A 26,623-nucleotide genomic window follows, 5' to 3' on the forward strand; every position below is an offset into this window, starting at 1 on the left:
GATGGTGTGTGTGTGTGTGTGTGTGTGGAGAGCACTTGACAATAAACAAGCTATCAGAGGGTATTCAGATTTTTTTAAAGAAGTACCTGAGTGTGTGTTGTACATGTGCTTGATGTTTTGTCATACTGATAATACTGAATTTGAGAACAGAGCAGCATTTGTTTGCTTGAAGGGAAAGCCTACTCAAATATGATTGTTTCTTTGGAGTTGCGATTTAAAACATAACAGCACAGTTTCTATTGCCTCAATAAATAAATAAATAAAGCCTTGTGTCCAATAACTTAAAGGCTTGGAAACTAACTGTTATTATCTTTTATGGTTATTGTGGACAATACAAAGCCATGTCATACACCAGGAAGAAAGAAATCCCAGCTAAATAGGCCAGAGGAAAGCATTATGAAGTCATTTAACCCTTCACCTCCAATGTTGCAATATTGACTTTGCCTCTATTTCAGAACCATGGACAAGGCTACTAGACAAACAGAACCCACGCATTCAGGCTACTGTGCTGTTGATGAGGTCTTTTTTATCACTGCCTACACTGAGCCAACTTTAATCCATTATTTAAAAATAATTATAATACAAAATATTTCACAGTATTAGATTGGTGCAATTGGTAGACGCAGTGCTAATTCTGACCATATGGTGGCAGAATAAAATCGTCTCCTTACATGTACTCCCCCTTTTCTCCCTGTGTGTGTGTGTGTTTGTGTGCGTATGTGTGTGTGTGTGTGTGTGTGTGTGTGAGAGAGAGAGAGAATTGATTGAGTTAGAGGCTCTGTTCATAGGAGTACAATCCAACCAGAGAGCGAGACATTGACAGAGAGATACCAGAGACATGGTGAGTACCTCCCTTAAGATCTCTACAAACTCTCTCAGCTGTTGTTTTTTTAAATTTTACATTACATTTTGAATGTTTCATACTTTTCAACGCACTGGTTTGTGGAACAAATTATTACTATTCAGTCTGGCTATTTGACTGATCAATCAGTGGATAGAGCACAGATTTGTTCCCTAGGTGAAGTCAATGTAGGTTTGCTTTTTCACTTCCTTTGTGCTTGAGTTTGCAGTATGGATTCATAAACACCTGCCTTAAATCTCTGGTAATTGAGAAATTTGGAGAAGAAGCATGGGAGAAATTGAGGTCTGGCGTTTTACCTATTTGTGCACTAAACATTTAGTATTTTTAAATTGTGAAATAGGCTATTTTGTGATCAATTGTGTATATCATACAACAAAAGTCCTGTTTGAATTTTGTTTTGGACTGATTTCCAAAACACTGTTTGTGCAGCATTACAGTGGTGAAAAGACTGAAAACATGTCCATTTACTCTCTCTCTCCCTAGGACACTAGCTGAGGTCCAGGATACTTTCATGACCTATGAGATATATGATGATGTCCTGACTCTGCGTCTGGTGCAGGAGGCCTGTACGATGCTGGGTTAGTGCCATACACTCTTCATTTTACTGAAAAGGTCTCAAAATCCTGTTACATGTTTGTGAAAGGCAACCGTTACTGGTAAGGAAACAGATAAAGTACAAATCAAGATTCAAGATTCAAGATTCTTTATTTGTCACGTGTATACAAGTATACAGTGAAATGCAAAAGTGACAGTGCCACAGAGTAGTGCAACAATAAGTTTAAAAATAAAATAAATAGAATATAAGCAGCAGTATAAACAGCGGTGAAGCAATGTACACAATGGAATGGCTATATACAATGGCAATGACAGGTGAGTCATACACTTTAGCATGGACAGGTGAGTGTTGTTGGAGGGTTGTTTTGGTCAGCGTCTGGAGAACAGCTGATCAGTGTCTATCAGAGGTGGAGGTCCCTGTCCCTCCACCTTTGCCTCCTCTGCATGTCTCTGATAGAGAGGTGTTAACAATGTCCCTGCTGAGGCTCTCAGGTGAGACCCAGGGGACCTAGGTGTCACCCAATCCCTGCATCTACAGTCACTCTGGTTTAGGGCCAAAATACATCGCTGACTTGCTTCCACACTATGAACCCTCTAGACTTCTTAGGTCATCAGGGACCGGTCTACTAACTGTTCCTAGGATTAAAACAAAACATGGTGAAGCAGCTTTCAGTTATTATGCTACACATAGGTGGAATAAACTTTCGGAAGATCTTGGATCTGCCCCAACTCTAGCTACTTTCAAAAATGGGCTAAAAACCTTCATGTTCGCCTTTGCCTTAAATTGTTTAACTAAGGTATTTGGGTTAGAGTCCCAAATAGGGGTTAGAGTCCCAAATAAAATTTGGTTTGGAGTCCCAAATAAGCCTGTGGATGACAGAAGTTGTTAGGGTTGAAATCACAGGAGTGGCTGGGGGTGCTGGGAATCCCCTTCAGGGATCAACATTTATCCAGCCTTATAAAGCCAGTGTAATTCAATACACCAGGCTGACTGGCTGTAGCCCACACCTGAGTGTAGTTCAGGGATGGTACCTGCATAGTTGGTGATGTTGTTGTCATAGCCTATGCATCAGAGTAAATCAGTCCCAAATGAATAGGAGAGGTTGACACTGACTGATTGGCTTTGTGCCTGCAGGCGTGTCTTCAGAGGTGGTCCTAAAGCTTTTTGGGGAGTACTTCTTCAGCTTCTGTAAGATGGCAGGGTACGACACTATGCTCCGTACACTTGGGGGAAACCTGGTGGAGTTCATTGAGAACCTGGATGCACTTCACAGCTACCTGGCCCTCTCCTACCAGGTAGTGTACTCTACTGTACCATACCCTACTCCATTATTCAACCCTGTTATGAAATGATTACTAAGTAATGACAAAGCAATAATTATATTACTACATAACACTGTTACTAGAGTTATTACGGTAAAGTGTAACCCACTTTCAATCTTTTTCAGGAGATGAATGCTCCCTCTTTCCGTGTGGAAAAGAATGATGATGGAAAGATGCTTCTCCATTACTACTCTGACAGGAAAGGCCTATTTCATATTGTGCCAGGTAACATACAGGGCTGGCCCATTTCTAAGATAATACCCTTGCCTCAACCCAAGGAAATGTCATGTAGATTTGAAAAGTGTTGTAGAAAAAGACTAGATAGGTATTGTTAGCTTTAGGCTATGATAGTGGAATTCTAACGGTAAGAATATTTAGAAGTATAAAAGCTTACACTAAATTGTTGTTAATTGTTGAGACTAATGATCATAGTTTGTCATTACTGACATTGCGCTTTAACTGCTCTTTCTACCCAGGCATCATCGAAGCAGTGGCCAAAGACTTCTTTGACAGTGAAGTGAGCATGACCATTCTCAACCAATCAGAGGAAGATGAACGTACAGGGAAGAAAGAGCATGTGGTCTTCCTGGTTTCTCAGAGACCCAGAGGGTCAAAGGGTGATTCCCAGCCTAAAAAGGACAACATTAAGGAGGTGGGGGAGATGGACAAGAGGGTGAGGGTCAGAAGATATAGATTTCTCCTTACATGATTCAAAACAATAATACAGAGGTTTGCACTAAGTATGATGTGCTAGAATAACATATTTAATTTTGTAATTATTATTTCATCTGCAACAAGTGGTTGTCATAAAGGGGTAAAAAGGGGGATGGGGCTGGAGAGATGTAACCACTCTCAAATTGTTAGAAGGAGCAATGGATGCAGAGTAAAACCTATATTTTGGGTTCTGATGGGGTAATACAATTGAAGTAAGCTCATGAGGCATTTGTAAATTATATTCTTCAAGAATCAATGGCTATTTATCATTCATTTAAAAGTCAAAAAATGTATATGTACCAATCTCAGACTGGCCCTTTAACTCTTCGAGGGCTGTAGTATCAGTGAGTTTTCATCTCTCCCCTGCACTTAAATGACAAAAACTGCACTGCAGACAGGAACCCAGGAATTGAGTCTAAGAGCCCTGGTGTAAACTGTTTCTCTGGTTGGTAATGCAGCAGCAGGAGGACACACTGAAGAGGATGAGGGAGAGGTGTGCCTGCCTGCCCCGCTGCCCTGGTGGGAAAATGACACCTTGGGATCTGGTCAGGACTGTTGTTAGGTTTGGGAAAGGTTTGGGATCTCTGGTTACTATTTATTTATGTGTGAATTCATTACCTTTATTTATCCAGTTAGGTTATTCAGAACACATTGTCTTTTACAATAACGGCCTGGTAAGTCATTACTCAAAGTGATTGTTTACATCCAAATTCATGTTGAAATGAGTGTACAGTACATGCCAATCAAGATCTCCCGTAGCTATATAGAGAGATCTACACAACAGATGGTGTATGTGGCATGCTTATTTCTCAAGTTATAATACTGTATATCTTTTACTTTTACTTTTATCCGGAGAATGACTGTCCATTTTTCCCCATAGGCAATCTCCTGAAAAAAACATTCACCGCGTGCTATCCAGACAAGCTGTGGATTGAGGAGCAAGCATTCTGCAACGCCTTCCCTTTCCACATTGTCTTTGATAAAGATGTAAACATTTTTCTTCTACTTCCAATCCTACCCCCAGTAGGGGGTGAAAAGTACACGTGGTTGGGGTAAAATTCTCCCTACTCCTACTGGGTGGACAGTGTCAGTGACACTGACATTCTTCTCACTCAGTTAAAGGTGAAGCAGACTGGGGTGAACATCCAGAAGTTCGTCCCTGGGCTACAGACATTTGGCATCCGCCTGGACGAGTACTTCACCATCGTCCACCCGCAGGTGACATTCAACATCGAGAGCATCAGGAAGTTCATCAACAGCCAGTTTGTGCTGAAAACCCGCCGTGAGATGGTGCCACTGGCCACCCAGCACCAGTCCATGCTCAAACTCCGAGGTACCGAGGCTTTATGGATGTAGCAGAGCACAGTCGGTGAACTATGCTCCCAAGTATCTCTTTGGCAATAGGGTCTTTAAGGGTACGTGATTATTGACCTAAGTGCTCTGTTCCTAGGTCAGATGGTGTGGATGGAGTCTCTGGGCTGCATGGTGTACCTGTGTTCCCCAAAGCTGCGCAGCCTGCAGGAGTTGGAGGAGAAGGGGCTGCACATTGCTGACATCGCCCAGCATGACACCACTCGTGACCTTATCCTCCTAAATCAGCAGCGCCTCGCTGAGATGGAGCTGTCCAACCAGCTGGAGCGCAAGAAGGCAGATATCTCACCCTATTTATACGTATAGATTATAGCAGTGCTTGCTAACAATTCGGCTATACTCTTCTTCAGATGGGCTAATCTTCAGTATTTAGCTATGGACAAAATAAACAAGAGTGTGTGTGTGTGTGTGTGTGTGTGTGTGTGTGTGTGTGTGTGTGTGTGTGTGTGTGTGTGTGTGTGTGTGTGTGAAACAAAAGGAGGAGCTGAGGATACTCTCGCGCCACCTAGAGGCTGAGAAGAAGAAAACAGAGACGTTGCTTTATGCGATGCTGCCTCGCCATGTGGCCAACCAGCTCAAGGAGGGGAAGAGGGTAGAGGCAGGTATGCTGGCATCTTCTTCTTCTCTACCCCCTAGGCACTTGTGTAGGTATGACAAATATGACATAATTCTCCCGTCCCCCCGTCTCTCATTAGGTGAGTTTCAGGTATGCACCATTCTGTTCAGTGATGTTGTCACCTTCACCAACATCTGTGCTGCCTGTGAGCCCATCCAAATCGTCAACATGCTCAACTCCATGTACTCCAAATTCGACCGTCTCACCAGCGTCCATGATGTGTACAAGGTACAGAGAGAAACAGTTGAGACATTCATTATTGAGATGCAACCAAACTTTTAATGAAAATTGTGAGTGTGCTTCCCCCCCTACCAGGTTGAGACTATTGGAGATGCATATATGGTGGTGGGTGGAGTACCCATTCCAACCGACAGCCATGCAGAGCGGGTCGCAAACTTTGCCCTGGGAATGCGTATCGCAGCCCGGGAGGTGACCAACCCCATCACTGGGAAGCCGATTCAGGTGACCTGCCAGTGCAAAATTGTTGATCAAATTGTGAATACCCACTTTTGTAATAATAATAAATAAATAAGTAAATGAATAAACAAACAAAAGTATATACAAGAGTGTGCTGTGTTCCAGATACGGGTGGGTCTGCATACAGGTCCAGTGCTAGCTGGTGTCGTAGGAGAAAAGATGCCGCGATACTGCTTGTTTGGGGACACGGTTAACACCGCATCTCGCATGGAGAGTCATGGAATCCCTGACCACATACACCTCAGCCCCTTCACATACAGGTAAACAAACATATACACACACACACGCACGCACGCACGCACGCACATACACACACACAGGTTTCCCAAACCCTGTTCATATCATATGGCTGTGATTGAATCTAGTGCTCTGGAGAATAAAGGCTTTGACATCCTGGAGAGAGGAGAGATCCAGGTGAAAGGAAAAGGCCTGATGGTCACATACTTCCTGCTTCAAAACCCATGCGCCTCTGAGGACGCCATCATGGGTCGTGGAACGGGAGAGCCCTGCAGGTACAGGGACAACCAGCATGGGACGGAAGAAAGTGAGAAAGGTGAGGAATCAGGGGCCTTATTTAGGAGGAGGGTGTCATGTTACAAATACTCAGGTAGAAAGGTATGGTGTTGAACAGATGTGTGATTCTCATTGTGATCCAGTGAATTGGCCCAGGATTTGTTTGGAAAACCAGAGGCCATGGTGGTCTCTTTCAAGTGCCTGGTCACAAACAAACAGGAACAATTATCTTTCACATGGATCACATATGAGAAAGCCACACACTAATCTATAAATAGCCTATTAATTTATAGTGAACCAATCTTAATCAGGGAGTGTGCGATTTTCTTTGTCACTCATGATCTATCATTACTCAGTCTGCCCCACCTAGTCCAAGTATTTTTTGTTGTTGTTGTGCATCTTACGCTCCTTTCACTAATGGTCAAAATAAAACAGGTTTTCTTCTTGGATAGGTTCAGGTAGTGTCTCAGGTAGTAAATATTTAGCGTTATGCCTGCTGAACCAAAACTATGTGTTTCTTAGTGTGCCTATTTACATTACAACCTGTCAGGGCAGGAGTATTCAAATCCAGGCCTCAAGGTCTGTAGGTAGCACTGCTGGTTTCCATCCTTCCCCTCTAAACATGGACTGTTAGAGTTTCTATATGACTGTCTGGGAGGGGCTTACATTACAGATCAAAAAGGTTATGATTTAGGGTTAGGGTTAGACTCACAGAACACTTTATTAGGAACACTATACTAATACTGGGTAGGGCCTCCCTTTGCTCTCAAAACAGCCTCAATTCTTCGTGGCATTGATTCCACAAAATGTTGGAAACATTCCTTTGAGATTCTGGTCCATGATGACATGATTGCATCACGCAATTCCTGCAGATTTTTCAGGTGCACTTTCAAGCTGTGAATCTCCCGTTCTACCACACCCCAAAGGTGTTCTATTGGATTCAGATCTGGTGACTGGGGAGGCCACTGAAGAACACTGAACTCATTGTCATGTTCATGAAACCAGTTTGAGACAACTTTTGCTTTGTGACATGGTGCATTATCATGCTGGAAGTAGCCATTAGAAGGTGGGTAAATTGTGGCCAAGAAGGGATGCACATGGTCAGCAACAATACTCAAATAGGCTGTGGCATTCAAGTGATGATTGATTGGTAATAACAGGCCCAAAGTGTGCCAAGAAAACATTCCCCACACCATTACACCATCATGAGAAAGTGTACAGGTGTTCCTAATAAAGTGTTCGGTGTGTGTACATTTCATATGAATAATGGATACCTGAAGACTTAGCTCCGCATGCTGATGCCTAGGCTTTAGCTCAGCAAGCTAACAGTCTTGTGCGCAGACGACCTGGTCGGTGAATGAGAAACATACCCTTTTTCTCCCATTTAGAATCTGAAGAGCTGGAGAGTCAAAAAAAGAATGAAACATTGACAAATGGCCAAGGCACAGAGTCAGATATCCCTGCTTCTCCTAGTGACCTACCCAATGAAGACCCTCCCCCACAAATGGACACCAATTCTGATACCACAACCTTTCAAAATGGCCGTCTGTATGACATGAACTCACGATTCTGTCACCTGCTCTAGTTCTGTAAGATTAAACTCTTTGTTCGATTGTTGTTGTTTTGTCACACTTACTTTTTTGCCTATGTATTAGAAGTCGTGAGACAATTTTGCAATTACAACTGTTTTGAAAAATATAGAAATGTAATGCTTCAAGATGTTTTTAGTAATCTATGTAATATATTTGCTATATGTATCTTGAAAACCACATGGATAATTGGGGGGTTTGTTATAAACAATGTTGATTCAACTTGTCTGATTTCCTGTCTCTGCTCCCTCACTGTTGGAAAAGGTACACTGGGACTTGTGAGTAAATGAAGGAAAGGAGTCAGGAGAGAAAGACAGTTTGAGTTACTGATGTGATGCGCCCATCTGAAGAGACACAATTCATGAGCAGCTGCTGAAGCCATGTCTTGTCATCTGTGTTTGTCATCATGCCAGCAACTCCCCTGCCATCTACAATACATGCATTACAAGCAACTCCCTGCCTTATGAATTTACATTGGAGAGCAGGAGCTGCTGAATAGAAATGCACATGAGTACAGCATGGGGTCCACTACTAGAACACAACAACAGAAAGCCACGGTTCTGGTTCAAATTGAGCTTCCGAATTGTCTCCTCTCAGCCCTTTCAGAAAAACATGTTGGGGGAGTATTTAGTTCCTCATTTTCCAATTCCCTGTGGTAGTTTGTGCTGAGTAAATAAACACGGGACAACAGTTGAGCAAAAGGTCGTGTGCGAGTGTATCATGTTAGTGGAGCGGTTGAGCAGCAATATTTGAATATTTTTATAAAAGAGAGAGAGATAGATACAGTAGCAGTGACCAAGATAGAGAGAAAGAGAGAGAGGGGATCAATGACCAATCACTGGTCAATCAGCATTGTTGCATCATTGAGAGAAAAACAAGGGGATACTTGCGATGCGAAAGTAGATTGTGTCTGTGGATGGGTGTGGGTCATTTAAAAAACTCGTACAAAGTCAGCACAATAGCCTAGTTGTCACGTGAGCGATAAAAGTCAATACTGTTTACTAAGGAGACTCACCACAAAAGCAAGGCGCAGAAGATCATTTTCAAGTGCGATCGTGCAGAGATGAAGAGGGCCACGCAAGAAGTATTGCAGCACAAATCTTTGGCGCACCAAACTGATGCGCTTAAATTTCTACAGAATATGCGCTCGCAACTAACAGCGAGGAGTGACCTGACTACCAAACCGCCATCAGTGATTGTTCACTGTTCAGATCGACCAAAAGTTCGGACGATAGCAGAGACGGCGCGAGAAAGTCTCTTCACGCAATTAATAGATATTCTTACTCAAATACTTTCGGTCGAAGACGAAATCAGTCGTCTTTCGCTACAGGATCTGAAAACTTTACTGCCTCCTAAAGTGAGTCTGATTTCAACACCTGAATGGGTCTTTGAAAAGTCTTAATTCTCAATTGTCTTTGCCATCAATAGTTGTTGTTTGCACTTTACTTTGTTGTTGAAATGATTGAAATTTTGTATATTTCGAATTGATCTAGTCAGTGAAATGCTAGCTCACAAATTTCTGGGTGAGTAATTACAATACGTTGATAGGATTAAAGGATTAGGCAATTGTAACTCAATTATTATCTTCTCCTTATCAGGACAGCATCGAACTAAGGAACGTCTGCTTGCGAATGGCAGTTAATGATGATGGATGTCAGTCGGACCGGGACTTGAAAGAACTACAGGACTGTTTAAAGGTCGTGATCGATAGCCTGTTGTCCTCTCTTGTACACTTCAACGAACAATGGGCTATCAAGGGATTGAGCAGGCTTCGGGAGATCTATAGGGGCTTCCCAGAATAACATGCAGAATCTGAAGATACACTGAAAGTATTATTATTATGACAGTATTATTTTAGAGGTTGCCAATCAAGACTGTTTTAGTGAGACGCAATAGCCTTCAAAGTTACCACTGGTGTTTTAAATTATTGGATTTACAATGTCCGCTATTTTTGTCAAAAGGAGTGTTGCGCCTATACACACACTCACATTCTCTCTCTTTCTACACACACACACATGTCAGGTTAAAGCCTCGAATAGCAGGTTTTTCTTTTTATTATCCTCCTTAGGGCAGTCGTCAGAAGACGCCTATGTTCCACACCCTCTTGAAGAAATGTGGGTGACAAAACAGCACAAACTACAATTGCCTGACGATGCTTGTATTTCCGGTTCAAGATCTATACCTGTATTTCCGGTTCAAGATCTCCCTGTGGTGGAGCCAATTATAATCCATACTTTACATAACTGGCAAAAAAAATATGAATGGAATTTAGCCTACCTGAATCAGACATTGGGCTTAGGCCTAAATAAAGACAAAAGCCATCGGCTGCGTGGATTTGATCGTCTTTCAAATAAAGACCGGACTACAACTTCTCTGCTGTGAATGAAATAAATTAACTTGGACTTCACCAATTCTTGAAAAATGTGTTTTCTTTGATTCGATTACTTTTTGTTGAGTGGATGGTATTGCCTAGGCCTGTAGTAGCTAATACATGATACAGAGAGGATTGCACAGGTGTGTACTCAATAGTTCCCCGGGAAAAGATGCTCACAAACCGCGAACAGTCCTGTTCTACATGGATGTACATAGGTTCTATCTCCATGGTGACGCCAAATTCAGCGTCCTCAGCGCAACGTTTAGGGGGCGTTTCTACATTTGAGTGACATTTGCTTTACTCAATCGAGAAATGTGAAGTAATGACATTAGTGTCAGACCCGCCAATGATACTCATGGAAAATATCATAGCATCGTTTTCATTGGTGAAGTGAATGCTTCCTGTTTCAAACAAACCCGCCGTCTGCGCTGATTGACTTTTTCTCAACTGTGGATTTCATAGTCAACAAAGTTTGCCAACAAGATAAGTAACAACAAAACTAGCTAGCTAATACAGCTTTCAATATCACAACAATAATCCTCATTGCCAGAGCCTGAGATGATGATCGCGTTTACTCAGGGAAGAAGACTTTAGCTACTGCTTGCTAGTAGTAAGCATACTATATTGCAACACATATTTTTCAAATCCCCCAACTAGGACAACAACAGTAAACTAGCTAACAGGCTATGACACGACGAGGGCTTACCAAACACAAGGTAAGACAACTTCTCACTGGTTCCCCCGTGTTTCCATGCAAAACTGTTAACTTAGTATTACGGTAAATCGGCATTTCAATCATTGCAACCACGACCTAGAACATACTTGGAGCATCTCAAATATAATATAAGCCGGTTTTCTCTCCTATAATCATCCCTACACCTGCACTGATCTGAGAAGAAATGTTATGTAGCATAGGCTCTTTCTACAATACAGGTGAGATAGACCTCCAGAAAAGGAAGCTAGTATAGAGTCTCTAGACGATTGACCATCGGTCCTGTTTTTGTTTGAAAGGTGATTTCGTCCGGGAGGCTCACAGGAGTGGGTAGGGGCCAGACTGCAATGAAGAGGTGGGTGAATAGGGGTTTAAAGTGGGCCCCTACTGTCCCATCCTCTGCTCCGCCTAGCCCATACCTCTTTGATGTTTGCTGACCTGAAGCCACTGGATTATAATTATAATGATCTCTGTGGAGTAGGTATTATTCCCAACTATTGGAGTTCTAGGAGTGTGCCATAGTTTAACCGACACACTCTGCTCCGTAGGGTAACCAGACATACCCTGCCTTCTGCCGAGCCTGGCTATTCACTCTACTCCACTGACTCAGAGGACCAGGTAACGACACTGTAGTATCTGAGCAAAGAGTTGATAGTTGATAAAATGACAATGAATATCTGGCTATCTTTACTTTCAAAGGGTATTGGACAGATTTACTGTCACTGTTCAAATGATATTCATCCTCCTTGAAATAATCTCTGCTCTAACATTTGGACTGCTGAACTGAAAGCAAATGTTCAGTCTTTCACCAATTCAGTCATGTCAGATAGCTTTAGCCATTTTCAGACTATCAAGCTGTACTGTGCTAGCACAGATGTTTTCCTTTCACATTGCAAACAGCTGTAATGGGCAAAGTAAAATGAAAGCAGGCTGTTCTATACCGTATATACTAAAAAGGAGTTCCGGCACGGGTTAGAATCAGAATCAGAATTATTTTATTTAGCCAAGTATATTTGCACATACAGGAAATTGACTTGGTGAGGTTGGTGCATGGGACATAATAAACAAAATAGCGATAACAAATTTACAATAAAACAATACATTTTGTAGGCTGTGCGAGGCTAAGTGGCAATGAGGCTAGAGGCTGTGAAATGGGTATGGGGCATGTACACTATAAATTAGAATAATAATGTGTAATAGGCTCTTGAGGGGAGAAAGCAAGGATGGAAGGAAACTATTCTAAGTATCTTTGCTCTCTCCAAGGTGACCACCATACACCAGGGATTGGATCGCTGTGCTGCACTGCTCAATGGCATCATGCAGGCTGAGAAAACAGGTACCAGTCATCAGCAAATTAGTATTTAGGAAGTTCCTCCTGAAAATGTAAGTTTACATGTTGCCCAGCTACAAAAACAACAAATACAATTGTCTGACAAAGGAGTGTAGAATTGGCTGCTGTTGGAAATGTATCTCAAACAAGCTTTCTTTGTGTGTGTGTGTGTGTGTGTGTGGGTGTGTGGGTGTGTGGGTGTGTGGGTGTGTATGTGTGTGTCTGTCCGACAGAGGCCAAGCTGAGCTCTAGCAGAGCCGGAAGGACGGGAATGGCCAAACCCCGATCCCAGAGCACTTTGGGAAAGGAGAGAAAAGACACACACGGGAGGAAGCAGACAAAGAAATCAGTCAAAAGGCCATGTGTGACCTCTGACCCTGTGTGTGAGAGAATCTCAGTTCCAGTTCCAGCTCCAGTGCAGAAGACAATCCTGTCCTCCCAGTCTTTTCCCGGAATAAGGAACAGAGGTCCAATCGGAACGACAGAGATGGGGTCAGATGCTCAGTTTAACTGTCGCCTGACCACATCCACACCCACCCTGAGCCCTCAAAGACTCTCCTCCAATATTATGAGACATCCAGCCACCACACTCCCCTTAGTCCCCCCCGTTCCACAAGCCCAGCATACAGGCTCCTTCTCTGGGATGGTGTCAGCCCGCCAGGGCGGTTCAGTAACCCTTGAACCCTCAGGCCCCTCCATAGGCACAGCCTTCTCTCTAGCCCAGCCTGGAGGATCCATGGCTGGGGCTGGGGCTGGGGCTGGGGCTGGGGCTAAGGCAGCTCAGGATATCCCTGGGCCCAGTAACCTGCCCCTCAGTGCTCCATCTGTGGGGAGACTAGCCCAGTGTGCCCCCCTGCCCTCTTACAGCTCTGGGACTGGGGAATCTGTCCCTCCAGCCCCTTTCTCCTGTTCTTGCTCCTCTCCAGCGCAGGGTACACCAGCACACATCTCTCAAATCGAAACAACCCCTCATACTAATCCACAGCTTAAGCCACAACCCCAACCACAACCCCAACCTCAACCCCAAAGTCATCCTCAACCACCCTCTCACTCCCAACCTCCTCCCATTGCCATCTTCCAGTCCCAGCACCAACCTCATCCTCTCCCCCAGCCCCAGCTTCCCTCTCACCCTCACTCTGCACCTCACCCCAACCCCCAGCTGGGCTCCCACATCCACATCCACCCTAACCCCCAGTCCCAAATCCAATCTCACCCCCTTCCCCAGCCCCAAACCCAGTCTGACCCAGAAGCTCCATCCCAGGCTTGGCCAGGCAAGGGGAGCCAGTGGGTTTGTAGCCAGGATAGAGGCGCCTTGTCTGGAGAAGGCCGGGGTACCAGGGATGGCATCGCTGGAGAGGAGGAAGAGAGGGAGGAGGAAGAGCAGTGTGTGGACACCAAGCCTGTAAGGGACACTAGTGTCCAGGCTTTTGACAAACATTCACGCACACACAACCCACTTGCATTCTCTTGCACACAGACGCATGCACAGGAGGTACAGATAAACTCAAACACACACCTTGGAGTGGTGCCCATACAGACCCACACACAACCACATACACACACCCCTTTGATGGCAGGCTCTGAGGGCTGTAGTCAAGAGAGGACTGCTTGCAAGGTGATGACAGTCCACTACCTCATTGGCGAACTGAAGGCTCTGCTCGCTGGTCAAGGTAATAATCAATCAATAAATTAGCCAGTCAATCAATTGGATAATAAGTAATTAAATACATCTCAGAGCTGTTACTCTGTGGCTCTAAATGGCGATATCCCGCTCTCATTTTCCCATCCTCTCTGTAGACGGTGTAGCAGAACGTTTGGTGTCTGATCTGGAGCAGACTGTTTCTCTGCTTCCTGTCATGGTGGGCAGCACCAACATCCAGGCCGAGATCGCTCTGGTCCTCCAGCCACTCCGCAGCGAAAACGCACAGCTACGCAGGTCACTACTATCACATTAATCCTGCTGTGTGTGTGTCTAACTGTGTTTGCCATGCACCCATTATGTTTATGCGTCTCATAAGAAGCCTGTTTGTGTGTCTGTTTGTTTGTGTTTGTGTGTGTGTGTGTGTGTCCGTCCGTTTCCCTCAGGCGTCTGAGGATACTGAATCAGCAGCTGCATGAGAGAGAGAGAGCAGAAAGGGAGGCCACAGGCCCGCAGTGTGACAGTGAGAGTAAGCCAGCCTCTGTGTTGTTTGAGCTCCCATTGTCTGACTGCCTGGGGCTGTAGGTGTGTCTGTCAAGGGAGGCTGGTGGAGGCAGAAATCGGAGGACGGGCTCATTGTAATGCATGGAAGGGAAGGAGGAATGGTATCAACACACATGCATTCCTCATTCCATTAAATGCATTATGATACCATTCCTCATTCCATTCCATGCATTATGATACCATTCCTCATTCCATTCCATGCATTATAATGAGCCTGTCCTCTGATTTCTAACTCCACTCTACCTCTATGTCTTTACTTAGTGTCAGCTCTGCAGACAGAGCTCAGTGACGCTCAAACACATCTACAGGAGCTACAGGATGAAAACACACAGCTACGGCGAGCCCTGGAGGACACACAGAGCCAGCTGCAGCAGAGTGAGGCTGAGAGCAACCACACCAGCACAGGTAACCATACAACTACTGCCTCAGTGCCTTGTTGCGCAAATGTCTAAATCTTCCAAACAACTGTCACAAACAGATATGTATTTAGAGATGTGTGTGTGTGTGTGTGTGTGTGTGTGTGTGTGTGTGTGTGTGTGTGTGTGTGTGTGTGTGTGTGTGTGTGTGTGTGTGTGTGTGTGTGTGTGTGTGTGTGTGTGTGTGTGTGTATAGAGTTGCAGGGACGTAATAGCAGGCTGGAGGAGAGTCAGAGAGAGAATGCTGTACTGGTGCTCAATGCTCAGCAGAAGGAAGCAGAGATCTGCAGACTACAGGAGCTCGTCAGGTATGTGTGTGTGTCTGTGTGCGTGTGCGTGTGTGTGTCAGGATTTATGAATACCTCTTTATTAATACCTTTCTTTTTCTCATTCTCTCTCTCTTCCCCTCTCAGAGCTCTACAGTGCCCTGTCTCAGTGTCTTTAGAGTCTCCAGCAGTGACGGACATCCCTAAGTCCCGCCCCATCCTCACAAAGCAAGCTTTGGACCAATACCAGGACCGGCAGGGCCCATCCGATGTAAACCCTGACCCTGTCAGTCAATACCTGAGGTCACTGGATTGGATGGGTTGTGGTTCTATGTCCCCACCCTGTAAAGGCCCCCCTAACCCAGCTGGAGGTAACAACACACATCAGGGAGACGCTGTGTGTGTGTCCCTGCAAAAGAGTGTGTGCGTACCAGTGGACCAGGATCTCCGTGTGTGTCCCCCTGTGGGTCAGAATGTGTGTGTGCCTGTTGATCAGGACTTGGGTGTGAGAGTGACACAGGAGAGAGAGGATAGGGGGACAACCTTTTCCCCTCTGAGAGAGACCATGAGGTCACAGAGGGGAGGAGGGGCTCCTGATCAGGGTCATATTTCACCGACGGGTCATCAAAGCCTGGGCGTGATCCTTGAGGGGCTCCGCCAATCAAAAAGACTCTCCTCTCTCCTCAACCAATCAAACAGCATCTACTCTCATGGCCCCGCTCCCTCGGGCACACCTCAGAATCCCCGGCGGCGGCTGGAGATGGGGCGGGCCCCTGTGCTTGACCACTCCTTCTCCGTCTATGAGAACAAATCACTGGCGTCTGATTGGAGCGCAGGGTCGAGTTCGACCTTTGACACCCGGGACGAAGAGGAGTTTCGGGATGGGCTGGCCGCCCTGGACGCCAGCATCGCCAGCCTCCAGAGAACCATCCAGCAGGACCTGAGGAGATAACACACTCACCCACTCACACACCATGCAGTGCCTCTCTCATAGCAAGACACAGTGCGGATCCACCACCACTACCTATATATTATGTGTTTGTCTCTTTGTTACTTTTTTTTTAATCAATGTGCTTGAATCAGTTAATAAAGAAGTGATTTATTATTGCCATTTGTATGTAGTGTGTTGATAATGTGTTAGTACTATAGTGATTGCAAAGGTCCTATTGACGTATGCATGAGGGACGCTGATTGGTCAACGCTGAACATTGGTCAACGCTCCCGAGACAACAACAGGTGGGTAAACGCTCTGATCCCATTCTGAGAGGTGGTAAACCGTGTTTATATGCGTTTAGCTTCCACTTGATAACTACCTGCCCTGGACTCGACTTCATCAAGTCATTGACATTAGCAGTCAATGAGCGCCACCTTTTGGCGATGTGGCAAACTGTCTTCGGAGAACATGTCTTGGGCTACGCAAAATGTTAGATATCTGGTATCCACGGAGTGTAGAACCGTGACAAACACCGCTAGCCTATGCAGATTTTCTTGCAATAGACCCCTTTCAGTGTTTACTTTTCAACTGACAAGCTAGCCTCTTGGCAAGCAATCTGGAGCAATGGGAACTGTTATAATCTCGAAAGTTAAAAGCATCTTTGTTAAAACGCCAGCTAGATGAAATTCCTTTTTGATCAGGTATTTTTTATTAGATAAACAGGGATATTCATAGAAGAGAGCAAGTAAAAACAAGCCCATCAGCTAAACCCATCGGTAGTTCCTCAACTAACGCTTCGTCGCTCGCGATAGACTCGTCTCTCCAGGCTCAGTCTGAGACAATTTATTACGCGGATACATATGAAGCTTCCTATAGGCGTTCTCCCAGATGTACTGCCTCAACTTCTCTTTTTACTGTCTGGAATTATTATCTGTTCGTCACTGTACCGACTAATCAAAGCTATATACTGTTCTCCCCCAAAACATTTGCGGAGTCACGGTGGCCGAGAGGTTAAGGCGTTGGACTCGAAATCCAATGGGGTTTCCCCGCACAGGTTCGAATCCTGTTCGTGACGATTGTACATTTTTGTATCCGATTTCTCATGAAAGAAATGAATGGTAAGAATTTAGATAGTTCCATGTGTAATTAGTCCAGTACTCAAGTACGTTTGCTTGCAGTGTGCAAAGAGTATTTTTCTTCTCGTCTGTTTTTCACTTGCACTGATCTGCAAAGCATAAGGCAATACCGCGGATACCTACAGGCCAGTAAATTGTTTTCACCTGCCAAGTTTTTTCAAATGTGAAGAAGGGGAAAGGGTGAAGAAGAATGGAAAGTAGAGCGCTGCTCATATATTCCTTGCAGAGAGCAAATTGTTGTGCAATTTGCGAGTGTCCTCCCAATCAAAAATTTATTCATTTATCGTCATAATTCCTATTTTTCTACGGGAATATGACATAATGTTAAGTATTGCCGCCCAAACAGCTGGCGTTGGGAGTTAATTGGTTAATTTGAACCTTTTGGAATCCATTTACCTGACTATTTTACACGCACTCAGTAATGTCTGCTATTCTCCCAAACGAGTTCCTGTTCTTGATGAAAGATATTAAACCAGGGTCGAAAAATGTAAATGTCATCTTTATCGTGTTGGAAATTGGTGAGTTGTAATTTGAACCTCATTTCCAGATTTGAATGTAGTGGACCAGTTGTGGCTGCAGAAAAACACAGCATTGATCATGTCCTCAGATCACCTGGTGGTGTATTGACTTTGCTATCTATTCTCTCCATATTTCTCCATCACATCTACCTGAAGGACGGGTGACAAAAACAAAGGATGGGCATGAAGTTCGCTCCTGTAAGGTGAAGGATGAATTCTCTCTCTCTCTCTCTCTCTCTCTCTCTCTCTCTCTCTCTCACTCACTCACCCACAGACTGATGCACATACTCTCTCCCTCTACCCCACATACTGCTGGATAATTCCTCACCTTTCTCTCCCTCTCCTGTAAGGTGGCTGACAAGAGCGGAAGCATCATGCTTTCCGTGTGGGATGAGGTTGGTGGACTCATCCAGCCGGGAGACATCATCCGCCTCACACGAGGGTGCATTCATCAATCTATCCATCTACTCATTCATTCACTCATCCATCCATCCATCCATCCATGCAACCACAGTCATCCATTTGAAATTGCATTGCATGTGTTTTGTTGCATGTCAATGTTAGTCTCTCTTTTTGTGTGTGTGTGTGTGTATAGGTACGCGTCGCTGTGGAAGGGCTGTCTGACTCTCTACACAGGCAGAGCAGGAGACCTACAGAAGATCGGGGAGTAAGAAATGCACACCAGGTTTAGATTTGCGTCTGCTGTGCATCAGGCTATTTGAGGGGTCTTACACTGGCACTCCCATAGGTTTCTCATGCACATCATAGGCCAATACATGCCAGATTCATGTTCCAAAAGTCTGATTATTGCGGTGCTTTGGAGGGTGCTTTTGTGGTTTTGTATTGTGTCACAGCAAAATAGAGGCGATAGCCATGCTCTTACCCATACAGAATTGATATAGTCACCTTCAATAGTCCATGTCAATGTTGCCTTTGTACGTTTGTCAGGTTTTGCATGATCTTCTCGGAGGTGCCAAACTTCAGCGAGCCAAACCAGGAGGTACTGGTCCAGCCTAACCAGCTTAACAGAACCGTGAGTACACACCAGAAGTGTGCCGGAACATCTTTAAACCAGTATTCCATTGATGACCACAATTAGAATAGTTACTCACACACTCTATTAGTTGTAAATGTGTTTAGTTCTCAGGAACCCGTGTCCCATCTATTTGTTTTTGTTGTTCCTCTTTCCTTTCTACTGTTTCCTTTCCTCCCCTCCTCCTCTCTTTTCCTTCTTGTTCCATTCCCCTTTCACCTCTATTCCCCTTCTCCAGTCAAAAGTTGAGCCTGTCACAAGTTCCCCAGTGAGCCCAAACCCTGCCCCTGCTATGACTTACTCCTCCAATGGTTGCTCTCCTCTCTCTCGGGACCTGGCCCACGGCAGTGCAGGGCAGCCAACGTGGCGCGGCGCAGGGAGACCCAGTAATGGCTCAAAGCCAGCGGTCTCCATTGGCAATGGCAGGGACCCACGTCGAGCACTGAAGAGATGAGAGGGGATGAAATGCCATCTCCAACCACCAGATGTCAGCGTCTTCCTTTTCTCCTTGCCTTAAAGGTAGATGGCATGTCCTTAAGTTCATACTGCCAACTGATTACGTAGATACTGCATACTAACCATACTGCATACTATTTAGTAAAATGTATTCAGTAAGGACTGAAGCTAAACCATGTTAACAGTAAATTTCCCTATATATCCTAACCCACTCCATTGAACTGTGGGACTAAAATTGGAAAGGACTTCCCGAATAGTGTGCAGTGAATTCATACTACATGAAAGGGCAAATCTAGTATGATGTCCTGGCATTTTGAGTATACTACACATTTGCATACTGCAAAACTTCCTAGTCATTCATACTGAAAACACCTACTATACAGGTCGCAGTATGACCTCCCAGACATGGCCAGATGTGTACATGACGTCATGCCAGGATGTCACAGCAAAAGTAAAGATGTGAACAATGGTAGGCACTCATTAGATGTTGGTGCATGCACACCGTTGCAACATGCGCTTCCCACGCTTCCCACGCTTTCCCATGCGTCATGTCCCAGAATCTACCTTTTAAGATTAGATTTGTTTTTGTTGTGGGGGGGGGGGGGGGGGGGGTGAGGTTGCCCATGGTATAGAGACTGACCTAAAATCCGTTTTGCGTTTCTCTTCCTAATCGTTAATTTTCCAAGTCTAATTCTAGATCTTTACCCGATGAGAACTTCTACTATGAACATTAGATTTATCTCTTTGGCTAGTTTACTAATTTCATCAGGTGCCACCAGTTAGAGACTGTTAGTAGTTTTTCCAATTCTTTGATCCTGTACTTGTCTGTGAGTCAGTGAGTAGACTTAATTGTCAGTAACATTTCAATGGGATGCTATGGATTCACGATGTTGTCAATAAAAACATTATATACAAAGAATGCATTACTTTGTGTACACCACCTCCCCTGTTGTAGTCATTTACCACTTCAGTACCACTTCGTAACGTGAAAGACGACCGTTTGAAAGAGTTAAATTCATAGGTCACATGTACCCCTCTTTAACCTTAAGCATATGACTATATATACCACATGACTCCTGATATAACCACCAAACCGCACACCTCTAAAGTAGCCCTCTACTTTGAGCTCTGCTGTAAGCAGTATGCCATTGTAGTATGGGGTTAACAAGTGTAAAGCTAATTGGGACTGGCACTAATATCACATCAAAGGGTTATCTCGAGGTATTTTGTATGGCTAAAATGAACGCAGAGTTCACTAATGAGGCATAGAGAGGGATTACTGCTATAGGTGGTCTGTGACTATTGGTACAGATGTTCCCTAGTTTTAGTCGAGTCTTTCTGCTTACTGGTGGAGAAATAGGGCAGCATCACGGAGAGAGGGACACAGATTTTTCTCTCGATACTTGACACTCATTCTTTTTGACAGCATAAATCCTCTGTTTTTACTAGTCCACCCCCTTCTGTTGCTAAAACATTTAGCGCATAATGGATGTTTTCCCAGGACCTGACAAAGAACATCTCTGAAAGATAACAATAGTTAGAGCGCTGGAGCGTATCGTGTGATGGTGCTGATACCGGGTTGTGATGTGCTGAAAAAAGCACGTCTTTTAGCAGGACTGACCCCATAGAAGGACAACACAAACAACAGAAGTGTCTGTGTGAGCGTGGAGTCGAACGACAACACAGACGGGATCTCCGTGTTCTTACAGGATTGTGATGTATAAGCATGTCTTAAATGGGCATGAGCATGACCACGGAGAGCTTTATAAGTTAGCGGTAGTATTTTGTAATCTGAGCGATAACAGACGGGCAGCCAATGGAGTCGAGACTATGATTACGTTTTCTGGTTTTAAAAAAATGTCACCACCGCCACACACTAACCATCAGCAGCTATGAACCATTGTTCTGTCTTCCTGAAAGGATTCACCCTCTCAAGCAGAGCTCCTCTAAATGTAAAAAATGGCTCCATGGACACAATTACTAATGTAATAACCAGACCCGCAGTCGGAAGTTAACAGTAACAGTGTACTCTTTGTAGCCTGTAGTTCACCGTAGCAGTGTATAGGCTAGACTAAGCTGAGGGACTGGGATAGCCTGCTGTTTTCCATTAGTCTGCCGGTCTGAATGGCATGTCCTGCTGCCTGGTGGAGGTTTTTACAGTCAGGCAGCCAAACACCAGGGGGAGGACGAGCATGGCCAGTGGCCACCCTCCCACAGCCCAGACCTCCCCTCCTACTGGGCCACGCAGGCAGTCAACAAGCCCTCGGGACTGTCTGCACTGTTTACAGACATATGATAATAAGGAGGGGAGGATACACAAAGGGAAGGAGAGAGAGGGGGGACAAGGAGGGAGATGGGGATGGTTGAGGGAAAGAGGGCTATAGGAGAGAAGAAGAAGACGGAGGAGTTGAGGGAGATAGAGGGGGGGGGTTGTAGGAGGGAGAAAGGAAGGAAGAGAGAGGGGTTGAAGGGGTTAAGGAAGAGAGGGAGAGGCACGATCAATAAGCCTGTATCTTAACTATCAGATTGTGTAAATCTGGATTTGAGGACTTTCATTTTAAACATTCAGGAGAAAGGGACATAATCTGACATATTTCAGGGAAGGAACTGCCTATTTCTGGCCAAAGGAAACCCTGAGTTTTACAGTCTTTTAGTGCCCGTCCTCTGTCTCCACATGGGGAAAGAATGCAACAATAAAAAGGAAGTGTCTACTACAAACTGCAAACAAATAAGAAGTCAGAGTATGAAAGCCATTACCACAGCACAGCAAGGGACCACAAACTAATGGACTTTTTCTGTCAGAGATGGTCTTGGCTCCAGGCCAAGCATGCAAAAGGAAGCAGCTGCCCATTTGGAGTTAGTCATTTGATTTCTGCCTTACTCACCAGTGTTCCTCGGACTGCTACGCGTGGACAGAATCTATCATTGCAAATACGTTTAAATAGTACCTAGTTAGGTCTGACGCAGAAGATCAACAAGACAGTAATACGTTAAAAACACCCATGCTCCCGACAAAAGGATGATAGAATACCTACTGACTGTCCAGACCACATTAGGGATATGGATAATTTGTAGAGATAGTTTAATTGTGAGTCACATTAAGGATAATGGGGGCATGACTCAACTCTATTTTCTTTTTATGACTTATGTATCAGACTGTGTATCAGCTCCAATCCAAACACAACTTACAGAGTGAAGTACTATGACCGTATACTGATACATTCATCGGATGTAATGTAAAATAATGAGTAAAACTTTCCTTGGAGTGGAGCTGATGTCATGAAGAGAACATACAGTTGGCTTGCTATTTTTAGTTTGACTAACCTAACATGCAGCTTCAATGTGTGTTTCTAGCGCCGCCCTGAAATGTGGTCTAAACGGCGGTGCAGTCAAAGGAAAGAGCCTGAGATTTCCACTCGTCTCGGGACAATGGGACAGTCTCATTGGAGTCCTTCCTGACAGAGCTATCTTGGGCTCTCTGAACGAAAACATGAAATTATGATCATCAGAGCCACTCACATGATTGAAATAAATGCGTTTATGGTGAACGTGGGACATGTGTCCGAAGACTGGCCTACATCAATGTAAACTGACACAGTAAAACAGATTTATTTGAAACATAATAGGTATTAAAACACAAGTTCACAAACAGAAATAGGCACATGATTTATACATAAATCTATATGTTAAAGAGAAGATGCATGGAAGTGTGCTTATTCACCCTATTGACATTCTGTGGCTTTTTAAGAATTCTGTCTTTTATTGCAAATATCCTGAGCCAAGTTTATTTCAGACATTTTGTTCTTTTGAGTTATACCATCTAGTTTCACACTTTTACGATATTCTCGGTACATACTGTTGTTATGCAATGTATAAAAGTTATCCAGTCTTGTCGTAAGTGTTACAGAGCACTTTTGAGACAGTATGACTTTGCGATTGCCATTTTTCTCTCTCCACCCCTACCATGTGTGGTGAGGAGAGCTTTGCCCAGACATATGTTTTTATTTAGCTTTGTGAATAAATAGGAAACTTTTAGGGCGGGGGAATAGCGGGTTCATTTCACTTAATTTAGTTTTCAGTCTCTTAAGCCTTTTCAAACATTCATTTATCATCAACAGGCATTCAATTTGTTCCTAATGTTGCATACAGCATTAGGTTAAGCCTGTGTTACCGGACTCAAGGTTAAGTAAACAAATTGCCATAGCAGACAACTAACTGTGAGTTTTAGGTCAAAGGTGCTGTTTGAACTTTGTTCTTAATTGGCAAAGAGAGACGTGGAATGGAGTGAAGGAGCGAATAGGGGCTCAGATTGAGTCTTACTGTTTTTAAGACCTCCTTTTCCTTGGCACACACCTACATTTTCACACTTTCTCAGATTCATACTTGTCTGTAACTTGAGTGCTGGTATATTTGATTTGTTAGAATCTCTACTGCAGCAGTAGTTAACATTAATTCTAAAAACCACTCACACCAAGAAAAATATGACACAAATGTTTGCATTGGACAACTTGCTAGAACACACAAGACAGAAATAGTAGTGCTATCCAGCAACAATTCGAAGTCTATCAGGATCATAATAATACTAATACATTATTATATATACTCTTCAATAAAAATGCTTCTATCAGATGTTTCTAATTCCTAATAAATACATATTTACTAATTAATTAGAACATAAAGTACGGTGTGATTGATGATATTCTTGAAAACATGGAGGAAGACATGAAATAGTTATACTGCATATCATATAAGGAGCTGATTTTAGTTTGTGTAGGGTAGAATGTTAGGCAATATAAAGTTTCCGCGAAGAGTCTTACATTTCTTGATGTTTGAAAAATGACACTTTTCGACCCCTTAGTGTCATTATCAAAACTGGAATGTACCATTTGCGGTGTAAACACTTTACACTTCTTTTCAGTTTTTAAGTGGTTGTTAGTAACAGTCAATTGGAATGTTTCATTCACTGGTCTGTGACCCCTATTGGTCTGTAGTCCAAACTCCTACTCTGCTGGTGACTTAACCCAGTAGAGGGAGATCTCTGGTCAGATGTCCAGATCATCTGGCCGTGCGCGGCTACTAGCCTGACTGCTAGGCCGAGCTTCAATCTGTTTTAGAAGGTGAAGCTCCTTTCCCAGAGTCATTTTCCCAGGGTAGTCAAACCCCTGGGTGTGGCAGTTTGAGTTGTTGGGCCCTGTTTGGCCCAACTGGTTTTGTTCTGTGCTGTAATTAGTCCAGTTTTGCTCGTTGGCCTGCTTGTTGTAGTTGTTGCAGGAGTTGGTCTTTTCGGCTGTATCCAGGTTATAGCCCAGGTTGGCCATGGGTGCAGTGGGAGGTGGGCATCCGTTGCAATAAACATACGACATGTCTTGAGTGCTGGGCCTGAGCCCACCGCTGTGTTGAAAATTACCATCTGGCCTCTTAATCCAATCTTTTATCCTCTTGAAAAAGATATAGACCAACTCGATCACATTCAAAGCCACAGAGACTAGGGACACCACCAACATGAAGATGATGAAGACGGTTTTCTCTGTGGGGCGAGAGAGGAAACAGTCAACCTTGTGAGGGCAGGGGAAACGTTCGCACTCGTAACGGGCAGCCAGGCTGAAACCATAGATGTACCACTGGATCACCAAGAAGCCCACCTCCAAGACGGACTTAAACACAATGCTAATGACGTAGGTCTGGAGGAGGGCGCCCTTCATTTTGATCTTCCCATGTTCCTCCAGGCCGTACTTGACCTTCTTCACCTCGATCTTCCTGAGGGGTCCGTCCACGTCCCCTCCACTGCTCTGAATGGCCCTCAGCCTCTCCTCCTTCATGGTAAGCTTCTCCTCCTTATTCGTCAGGTATAAGATGTGGCAAAGGTATAGGAGGGTGGGCGTAGAGACAAAGATGATCTGCAGCACCCAGAAGCGCACGTGGGAGATAGGGAAGGATTTGTCGTAACACACATTCTCACAGCCGGGCTGCAGGGTGTTGCATCTGAAAGCAGACTGCTCGTCCCCCCAGGCAGACTCTACTGCTGTTCCCAGGACCAGGATACGGAAGATGAAGAGGACAGACAGCCACACCTTTCCTCCCGCAGTGGAGTATGCTTGCACCTTGTCTAGAAGTTTTCCTAACGCACTCCAGTCCCCCATATTGAGTAAGGTCTATCTGTAGAGAGTAGGAGAAAGCTATGAGTCATGCTTCCAAAGAGAGAAAATAGTTTCAGTAGGAATACTGCCAAGTATAACCACATAGATTCATATTTAAGGGGGTAAACAAGATGTCCAACGTATTTATACTGTCATGAATAATGATGGAATATCTCAAAAGTGTCTGATTTTGTGATTTCTGTGATTTCTCAAGCATGTTAGACTTCCAATACGTTCCACGAACATAACACACCATTACCAAACTTTGTTTTTCATTATATTTACACTGTAAATGTTTTATTTTCGCTGTTATTTGGCCTTATTTTAGGATACTATCAAAAGTATTTTACAGTAGGCTATGCTACTGCCTGAAGGCTGTAATGCACTCTCGCTGAACATCGGGAACTCTCACTACAGGCAATGCTAATATTGATTTATGAATCTTGAATGGTGTCATCTGGTGAATCTTTCCGAAATGTGTTTTAAACTCATTCCTGAGCAAATAAAGGCAGCGCGAAAATAAATGGTCAGACACTGTCTTTTTGGTGATAAGTTCAACTGAGATCCAATGTCACTATAAAAAGGTAAACTATTTGAGTTTATTATGTGTATGCACAGGTCTATTCGTTAAAAGCTCTATTAAACCAACTTTTTTGTCATATTTATTTTGTTTTTCAAGACTTACCTGGAAGACTCCAAAAGCAAGTAACGGGACCAAACGGACTTCGTCCAGGAATGTTTGAAAAATGTATCCGGAGTGGAAAAATACATTAGACTATATCAGACATTATAACTCCAATATGTAGCCCATATTCATATACATTTCTAAAGTGTATGAGCAGCTCCGTAACTATGCGTTTGAGGATTTGGGATCGCACACAGAAATGTTTGGTAACCTCTGACGTGGGCTGCTTCTTCTGGACGATAAATGCTAACTGGAATCCTTGGGCCGGCCCAAATGGCAGGGTCGTTCCAAGGATCCCATTTAGCATCTACCCTCGTGGATTTGGAAGGTTACTCAAACTTTTGCCATTCTGAGTAATTCCTCATTATTTGGATGCGTCTATGGCGCCACCTAGCGTAGGCTA

General features: G+C 44.1%; 4 protein-coding genes across 4 annotated transcripts; 3 read left to right on the plus strand and 1 right to left on the minus strand.

The window, feature by feature from the left end:
- Positions 1-1,373: 1,373 nt before the first annotated feature.
- Positions 1,374-8,024, plus strand: gucy1b2 (guanylate cyclase 1, soluble, beta 2; the record flags this gene model as incomplete). Its single annotated transcript, XM_083684217.1, has 14 exons — positions 1,374-1,440; positions 2,553-2,713; positions 2,866-2,965; positions 3,217-3,413; positions 3,913-4,027; positions 4,335-4,441; positions 4,571-4,787; positions 4,905-5,101; positions 5,304-5,427; positions 5,521-5,669; positions 5,757-5,903; positions 6,024-6,178; positions 6,284-6,471; positions 8,017-8,024. The coding sequence occupies 14 exons, from the start codon at positions 1,374-1,376 to the stop codon at positions 8,022-8,024; spliced, it is 1,932 nt and encodes a 643-aa protein (XP_083540343.1).
- Positions 8,025-11,080: 3,056 nt separating this feature from the next.
- ccdc14 (coiled-coil domain containing 14) lies at positions 11,081-16,422 on the plus strand (the record flags this gene model as incomplete). The annotated part of the gene is made up of 10 exons (XM_083684218.1): positions 11,081-11,110; positions 11,406-11,461; positions 11,655-11,724; positions 12,370-12,442; positions 12,670-14,106; positions 14,234-14,372; positions 14,522-14,604; positions 14,901-15,044; positions 15,252-15,363; positions 15,469-16,422. The coding sequence occupies 10 exons, from the start codon at positions 11,081-11,083 to the stop codon at positions 16,271-16,273; spliced, it is 2,949 nt and encodes a 982-aa protein (XP_083540344.1). The 3' UTR covers positions 16,274-16,422.
- A 1,390-nt stretch (positions 16,423-17,812) lies between these two features.
- Positions 17,813-19,396, plus strand: LOC310814720 (SOSS complex subunit B2-like; the record flags this gene model as incomplete). The annotated part of the gene is made up of 6 exons (XM_083684220.1): positions 17,813-17,909; positions 18,066-18,112; positions 18,260-18,351; positions 18,505-18,576; positions 18,858-18,942; positions 19,181-19,396. 6 exons carry the CDS (start codon positions 17,813-17,815, stop codon positions 19,394-19,396), a joined length of 609 nt encoding a protein of 202 aa, XP_083540346.1.
- A 3,595-nt stretch (positions 19,397-22,991) lies between these two features.
- gja1a (gap junction protein alpha 1a) lies at positions 22,992-25,538 on the minus strand (the record flags this gene model as incomplete). The annotated part of the gene is made up of 1 exon (XM_083684826.1): positions 22,992-25,538. The coding sequence occupies one exon, from the start codon at positions 25,536-25,538 to the stop codon at positions 24,441-24,443; it is 1,098 nt and encodes a 365-aa protein (XP_083540952.1). The 3' UTR covers positions 22,992-24,440.
- Positions 25,539-26,623: the final 1,085 nt, after the last annotated feature.

Source organism: Argentina silus, assembly GCF_951799395.1.
Source record: "Argentina silus genome assembly, chromosome: 14".
Lineage (NCBI taxonomy): Eukaryota > Metazoa > Chordata > Actinopteri > Argentiniformes > Argentinidae > Argentina > Argentina silus.